We start from the raw sequence: 7822 nt of genomic DNA, 5'->3' as shown, positions 1-7822 counted from the left end.
CCCTGCCCTTCCCAGACCCCACTTGTAATATCACTCTGAGTATTTTATTATTATCGTTATAGCTCAAATAATATGAGGTGAAGGAACGTGTATTAAAAATGATGAAGCAACTTAGTTCTTATGCTACATTTGAAGGCCGGGGCGTATCTAAGTGGAAAAGACTGGGTTCACGTGCACCCATGCTCCAAATTCTAAACCATATATAGTAATATAATATATTTTCAAAACTACTTCCTAAACCATATCAAGAGAAAGACTTTTTTATTTTTTTATGGTTTACCCTTATCATTAACTATTCATTTCTCAAATCATTTCTCAAGACTTTTGGAAATGCTATCATTATTATGGGTAATACTGTAAAATACAAACTTTAATCATTTTTTTTCTTAAAAGTAGTGCAAAGTTAAAAGTGGACAACTAAAAGTGAAGGACGGAAGCACTTAATATGTGTATACGTCCAAGCTCAAAGAATCTTATGTTACAACGGTTAGTAGGTGCACCTCTAAAGTGAGGTCGAGGGTTCAGTTTCCAGCAATGACTTATAGTCAATTGAAAAAAAAAATAAAAAAAATAAAAAATTGGTTCAACTAATCCCAATATTTTCAATACTGAATATAGATATACAGTAGACCAATTAGCAAGTAGCTTTCAACCTAAAAAAAATTCAATTTCCAATTTCATGCTGCAAAGGTTGTTAAATACGCATCTCCATATGTCAACATCAATCCAGGACCCATTTTCTTGGAAATTTTTGAAAAATAATATTCCTAACATCCTATAAATACCCAACTATATACCAAAGGACATCATTATAAGCCTATTAATCAAGATCTTATTACAACATACTTCTATTACAATATCCTTTTCTTTTTGTAATATGGCTTTGGTCCTTGGATGGAAAATACTATTTATCCTTCTTTTTGTGATGATTGGGATGTGTACATCTCAAGTCACTTCTCGTAATATTAAAGAATTATCTATGTTAGAAAAGCATGAATTGTGGATGGCAAATCATGGACGTACATACAAAAATGAAGAAGAGAAGGAAAAAAGATTGAATATATTTAAAGAGAATGTGAAATTTATTGAGTCTTTCAACAATAATGGGACTAAAAAGCCATACAAATTAGGCATCAATGTATTTGCTGATCTTACTGCAGAGGAATTCTTGAGTTATTATACTACTGGAATTAAGTTGTCTAATTCCTACTCTCAAATTCAATCATCATTTAAGTATGAAAACTTGAGTGATGTTCCATCTGTTATGGACTGGAGAAGGAGTGGGGCTGTCACTAGAATCAAACATCAAGGCCAATGTGGTAAGGCACAATTTTCTATTCAAGAAAAGTTTCATATTCTCTTTTTATTAAGTATTGGCGTAACTGCTAATGTTACTGCTATATGACCAGGAAGTTACGGGTTCAACCTGTGGCAATAGCCTCTTGCAAAAATACAGGGTAAGACTGCGTACAATAGACCCTTATGGTCCGGTCCTTCCCCAAACCCCGGGCATAGCAAGAGCTTAGTGCACCGGACTGCCCTTTTTATTAAGTATTGAGAAAGGATTTAAGTAAACTACTACATGTTCCTTTCAAATTTATGATCTTAAACATGTCTTGTTATTGTGTTATAACGGAGTATCACTAAGGATAACATGATAATATTAGAAGCAAGCGTACTAAATACTTATAAAAATACATTCTTTCTATAACAGACTAAAACGTAGTACTCTCTTCCTGTCCAATAGAGTTGAAAAGGCACTTAAATTATATATGATAATTTAAATTTGTTTTACACTATCAGTATTATATTTGACCTACTTTATAGTGTAGTTACTATTTTTATCAAGTTATCGATTAATGTTTGTCATGAAAGTTAACCTTTTATTACATTATAAGGGGTCGTCTAGTTCGAAGACAAGTTATACTGGAATTAGTTATGTTGAGATTAGTTATATTGGGATTAATTATGTTGGGATTAGTTATTCTGTTATTATTTCTTATTGACTGTTTGGTATGTAATATTAATCCTGGAATTGTCAATTTTACTGCAAGTATAAATTATCCCCGTACTAATTTTAGTTCTGAGATAACTTATCCCGGATTAGTAGCCAAACAAAGGATAAGGTGGAATTATATTTTTATTTCGGGATTATTTTTACTTATCCATCATACCAAACGACACCTAAGTTGGTATAAATATGTGCATAGAACTTTCAATTCAGTTGATAAATTGCATGAAATATAGGATGTTGCTGGGCATTTTCAGCAGTTGCAGCCTTAGAAGGAGCAAACAAACTCTCAACAGGCAACTTGATTTCACTCTCCGAACAACAACTGTTAGATTGTACCACCGAAAACAACGGCTGCGACGGCGGTCTAATGACTACAGCCTACGATTTCATCATAAAAAATGGCGGCATCGCCACAGAATCCAACTACCCTTACGAGGAATATCAAGATTCATGCAAAAGCCAAGAGATAATGAATTCTGCAGTGAAAATCAGTCGTTACGAAACTCTGCCCTCGACCGAATCAGCATTGCTAAAAGCCGTAGCTAAACAACCGGTCTCTATCGGTGTTGCTGTGAATGAAGAGTTTCACTTGTATCAAAGTGGTGTTTACAATGGAAATTGCGAGGGTCAAGAACTCAATCATGCAGTTACTGTAATTGGTTATGGGATAGAAAATAATGGTACAAAATATTGGTTGATCAAGAATTCTTGGGGGTCAAGTTGGGGTGAAAATGGTTACATGAAAATTGCTAGAGATACTGGAATTGAAGGAGGTCTTTGTGGGATTACCACTTTAGCTTCCTATCCTGTTCTTTAGATTGTTGAATTTTCCCTGGAATTGAGGGAGGTCTTTGTGGGATTACCACTTTAGCTTCCTATCCTGTTCTTTAGATTGTTGAATTTTCCATGTATTTTGGTCTTTTCCCGAGCTCTGCGTAAATGCAGGATGTGTTTTGCACGGAACTGCCTATTTTAATGTATGTTGGCCTATAGGATATATAGGCATCTAGCACCTTTAGTGCTAGTAGTACATGTTGTTTTCATGCTATTTTTCCGCTCCGATTTCTTAGTATATTGCCATCGTTACTGGATATTGTTATTGCTTTTTCCATCTATTTCTGGTCCTTAGGACGTTGCTGGTACTATCTTTCTGGCCTTTGTTGTTGTTACTGTTCTATTATTTCTTTTCATCTTTTCGAGCCGAGGGTCTTTCGGAAACAGTCTCTCTACCCCTAGGATAAGGGTAAGGTCTGTATACACTACCCTCCACAAATGCTACTTGTGAGATCATACTAGGTGGTTGTTGTTGTTGTAGTGCTAGTAATTTAGTTAGTTTTTCAGGTTTCTGTTGTACTGGTTCAAATTGCTTTTGTGCAATGCAAATTAAAGGTCCTTGTTACAGGATAAATTACAGAATGTCATGTAATATGATGTTTTAATGGGAAATGAAGTTAGAATCTTTATTAAGTCCTCCTTATCAAACCATGTAACGTCATAGCTAGCTAATAATACTCAATTTAGTGACACGTTTTCCTATCGGTTCGTTTAAAAAAGATTGCCACATTTCCTTATTTGGAATTTTTAAACTTTCTAATTCTAATTCATACTGTCACACCCCAAAAGTCAGCTGACTGACTGGCACCTAGCACTGAACTCCAGTGTTTCAAAAGACGGGAGCGTGAGAATCGCATTTACTTAATATGAGGTGAGACATTAAGCCCCATGAAACTTTAAATTTCTTAATTGAAAAGCTAGAAGAGTTTGGGCATTTATATATTTGGATAAATGTATTCACTAGGAGCAAACAATAGTATCAGAAATGTGATGAGAAGGTAATAGAACAACAACAGCAACAAACTCAGTGAATTTTACAAGTGGGGTCTGAGGAGGGTAGTGTGTACGCAAATTTTACCCTTACTAGAAAGATAGTATCCAGTAGATCATCGGCTCAAGATAGATAAAATTAAGAAAGAAGCAACAACAAGCAAACCCATTAGAAAATCGAAGCGATAATACAAGACTAACACTAAATGGTGCAATCAGAAACCGAAGTAAAAGAAATAACAAGTAATAACAGAAATCTAAAAAAATATAAAAACGCAAGACTAACCCCGAGTAATGCACTAAAGCTACTGGAACGTGCAAGGACAATGCATTTAATTTCTCAGTGTTAGAATCCTCTTTACATTGAACAAAATCCAACATCACATTTGCAAATGAATAATAATAATAATCAAAATCAAATAATTGTCTTAGCTTAAAGCACTACAACCTGATCAAACTTGTAAGAATTTCAAGCAATTGGATAAGAAGCTTTCATAGCAATTCCACAAAGTCCTGTTTTAGCAACAATGTTTCTTTTCATTCTAATATATCCATTTTCACCCCAACTAACACCCCATGAATTCTTCACAATCCAATATTTTGTACCATCTTTAGTTGCACCATAACCAACTGCTGTAACACCATGGTCTAATTCAGTTCCACATTTTCCAGTAAAAATACCACTCGAGTAGAACTGAAAGTCCGATCCACTAGCATCAATCGCGACAGATACAGGTTGATTCGCGACAGCTTTAAGCAAAGCCGATTCACTATTTTCTGGAACATCTTTGTAACCACGAATTTTCGCGACATGATTCGATTCTTTTTCAGTTTTACAAGTGCCATCAATTCCTTTATATGGATAATTAGATTCTGAAGTAAGTCCATGATTTTTAATAATGTACTTAAATGCATCATCCATAAGACCTCCTTCACATCCCTGATTTGAATTTGTGTCACAATCAACGAGTTCTTGTTCGGATAATGAAATTAATTTGCCTGTTTTGATCTTGTTAATTCCTTCTATAGCAGCCACAGCAGAAAATGCCCAACAACATCCTGCATATTTACATTGTCTTAAATAATTCTCCATGTAATAGCGTAAAACGCAAAATAATATTCACACTAGTAATGCAAAGGCGGATCTAAAAATTGTATTAAGTGGGAATCAATATCTGTTTTTTGGGTAAATAGCTCGGTATTCAACTAAGTACAGCATAAATAATTTAGCATTCAACTAAGTGCACCATAAATAACTCAGTATTCAACCAAATACACCATTTAACCTTTTTGGAGCATGAGGGCCAGCAGATAATATTAGACCAGTTCTAGAAATTACATATATAAAATACCTAGTTTAACGGAGAGATCATGGGTACACATATCTTATAATCTGGGCTATAAATCCGCCCCTGAGTACGTCTAATAATTTGGCTAGACTTGGTAATACAAGTATACAACAACAACAACAACAACAACAAAAAACCCAGTGAAATCATACAAGTGGGGTTTGAGGAGGATAATGTGTACGCAGACCTTACCCTTATCCTGGGGAGATATAGAGGTTGTTTCCGAAAGACCCTCGACTCGAGAGGATCGGTAACACAAGTATCCTAGACAATATTCCTATGGATTTTTTTAATGCCTCTATCGAGTATGTAATATAATATTAAAGACTTATTACCAAAAATTAAAAAGTAAAACGCAAAAAATATTTGAAATTGAATTGTTTTACTCACCACATTGCCCTTGATCTTTAATCTTTGTAACTGCACCTTTTTTTCTCCAATCCATACTATATGGAACTGTCACATTATCATACTGGAAAAATGTAGTTTTTATTTTCTGCTGAGACGATATTCTGTATCCATTACGAATGGCTTTGAATTCCTCGTTAGTCATATCAGCAAATTGATTGATACCCAATTTATAAGTTCGTGTTACATCCTTATTGATTGATTCAATATACTCGAGATTTTGTTTGAACGTCTCAAGCCTCTCTGCCTTTTCTGTATCATCTGTGTATGCGCGTCCATATTGAGTCATCCATTGCTCGTGCTTTTCAGTAATTGATGCTTCGTACAAAGTGCGAGATGTGACTAGAGAAACACACAATCCCAACACTAGTAGAATAGCAAAATTGAGTCTCCAATTGAACATAAAAGCCATAATTTAGGGTTTTACACTTAAATCTAATACTCTTAATAATTTTTGGAATGAATAAGTTAATTGGAATTTCTTGGGTATTTATAGACCTCAGTTTATTTGTTCTTTGAAGTGATTCTCTCACATTAATCCTTGCCTAATTAGTCGAAAACAACGGCAAATTAAATCTTGTATGATTCACGTAAAAGACAAATATTTGGATTATTGCATGTTGTTTTTATGTTTTAAAGCATGTCCACACAATACAATAGAAACAAATATAGCATATGGATTTTGAACGTTTCTTCAAACCGAAATGAACGCAAAATAAAGTGGAAAACAAAGATTGAATGAGTTAGTGACCACAAAACCAATTCAACAATAAAAAACTGAATGTCTCCTTAGACGAGGGAGAATGTTGCCCTCTTCATGTTTTATATGGGTATATTTACCCTTATCCGTAACGAGTATTTATATCAAACTGTAACGTATAAATTAATATGGAATGCGAATATAGTTACTAAAGAAAGATATTTTAAAATACAGAATTAGGACTCACTTACTTATAATAATATTTTTTCTCTAAGATGATATATTTTTCCTTTTCGATGTATATGAGTTGTTAGGACATTATAGGTAACCACCCTTATCCTTGTTGTGAAAGACCACATTCATGAAAAAATTATTTAAACTCTCCCGGGGCAGTTATAGTTATTTGAGAATTTTACAATTATAATAAAATTTTAAACACTGATCTATTCTTAATTTTTATAATTTTAATGTAATCTTCATATTTTTTTTTTCAATTTCTTACTATTTTGTAAATTTAAAAATAAGCAAAATGTAGAGATTTGTGGAGCTTAGGCCCCATTGTCACGTGACTTACATATTGCCTTGTTTAAAGTAAAATGTCTCGTCTCACACCTTTACCATTTAAAAGACTACTTAAGAAGTGAAGACAAAAGGAAGAATGCAAATGTGTTGTCTCTATTCCTTCATATCCTTCAACTCACATACACTTAATAACCCTTTAATGGTGTGAACCTTCAGGGTCTTAAAGTAATGAAAGTAATGAAAGAAGAATTTGTTAATTTTTGCAAAGCTTTGATGGGAACAATTGCACCAAATCTGTGACGACCCGGTCGGTCGTCTCATGAGTTACTGGTCCGTTTTCCCCATTTCTGCTCATATTTGCTTTGTTCATCTGTGTTTTGAGGTATCGGATTGGTTGGATTGAATCTGGATTGGTTTTGATGAAATCTAAGACACTTAGTCTCTTTTAAGAAGGCTTAAGTTGGAAAAGTCAACCGGATGTTGACTTATGTGTTAGAGGGCTCGGATGTGAGTTTCGATGGTTCGGTTAGCTTCGGGAGGTGATTTGTGACTTAGGAATGTGATCGTAATGGGTTTTGGAAGTCCGGAGTAGAATTAGGCTTGAATTGGCGAAGTTGATATTTTGGCGATTTTCCGGTTGGTAGGTGAGATTTTGATCCAGGGGTCGGAATGGAATTCCGAGAGTTGCAGTAGCTTCTTTGTGTCATTTGGGAGGTGTGTGCAAAATTTCAGGTCATTCGGACGTGGTTTGGTTGGGTTTTTGATCAAAAGCGAATTTTGGAAGATTTTAGAAAACTTAGGCTTGAATCCGAGGTGTTTTGAGTGATTTGATGTTGTTTGAGGTGTTTTGGTGATTGGAACAGGTTTGAATAAGGTTTTAGGATGTGTTGGTGCCTTTGGTTGAGGTCACGGGGGCCTCGGGTGAGTTTCGGATGGTCAATCAGACCATTTTGTGCCTTAAAAGATTGCAGATTTTGAAGTTTCAGGTGTTGCAGAGATTATCTC

At 34.6% G+C, this 7822-nt stretch overlaps 2 protein-coding genes across 4 annotated transcripts; one reads left to right on the top strand and one right to left on the bottom strand.

Moving 5' to 3' along the window:
- Window positions 1–814: 814 nt before the first annotated feature.
- Window positions 815–3062, top strand: LOC109206966 (zingipain-2-like). Of its 3 annotated transcripts, XM_019369841.1 has the most exons (3): window positions 815–1319; window positions 2248–2841; window positions 2916–3062. In XM_019369841.1, exons 1-2 carry the CDS (start codon window positions 878–880, stop codon window positions 2829–2831), a joined length of 1026 nt encoding a protein of 341 aa, XP_019225386.1. In that variant the 5' UTR covers window positions 815–877; the 3' UTR covers window positions 2832–2841; window positions 2916–3062. The 3 variants fall into 3 exon arrangements, with proteins under 3 accessions (XP_019225386.1, XP_019225388.1, XP_019225385.1); XM_019369843.1 differs by having other exon boundaries at window positions 2269–3062; XM_019369840.1 differs by having other exon boundaries at window positions 2248–3062.
- A 1071-nt stretch (window positions 3063–4133) lies between these two features.
- On the bottom strand, window positions 4134–6205 carry LOC109206965 (senescence-specific cysteine protease SAG39-like). The gene is made up of 2 exons (XM_019369839.1): window positions 5578–6205; window positions 4134–4897 (listed from the first exon to the last, which is right to left on the bottom strand). Exons 1-2 carry the CDS (start codon window positions 6005–6007, stop codon window positions 4308–4310), a joined length of 1020 nt encoding a protein of 339 aa, XP_019225384.1. The 5' UTR covers window positions 6008–6205; the 3' UTR covers window positions 4134–4307.
- Window positions 6206–7822: the final 1617 nt, after the last annotated feature.

The sequence above is a fragment of the Nicotiana attenuata genome, unplaced genomic scaffold, assembly GCF_001879085.1.
Source record: "Nicotiana attenuata strain UT unplaced genomic scaffold, NIATTr2, whole genome shotgun sequence".
NCBI classification, from domain to species: Eukaryota; Viridiplantae; Streptophyta; class Magnoliopsida; order Solanales; family Solanaceae; genus Nicotiana; species Nicotiana attenuata.
The sequence above is the reverse complement of the archived record's forward strand: the minus strand, read 5'-3'. Positions and strand labels throughout refer to the sequence as shown.

Bases quoted from the DNA above. Each gene is read 5' to 3' on its own strand.
- LOC109206966 (XM_019369841.1), top strand. From the start codon at position 878: ATGGCTTTGGTCCTTGGATGGAAAATACTATTTATCCTTCTTTTTGTG. The intron at 1,320-2,247 runs GTAAGGCACAAT...CATGAAATATAG, and splicing joins CAAACATCAAGGCCAATGTG to GATGTTGCTGGGCATTTTCA.
- LOC109206965 (XM_019369839.1), bottom strand. From the start codon at position 6,007: ATGGCTTTTATGTTCAATTGGAGACTCAATTTTGCTATTCTACTAGTG. The intron at 4,898-5,577 runs GTGAGTAAAACA...GTAAATATGCAG, and splicing joins TAAAGATCAAGGGCAATGTG to GATGTTGTTGGGCATTTTCT.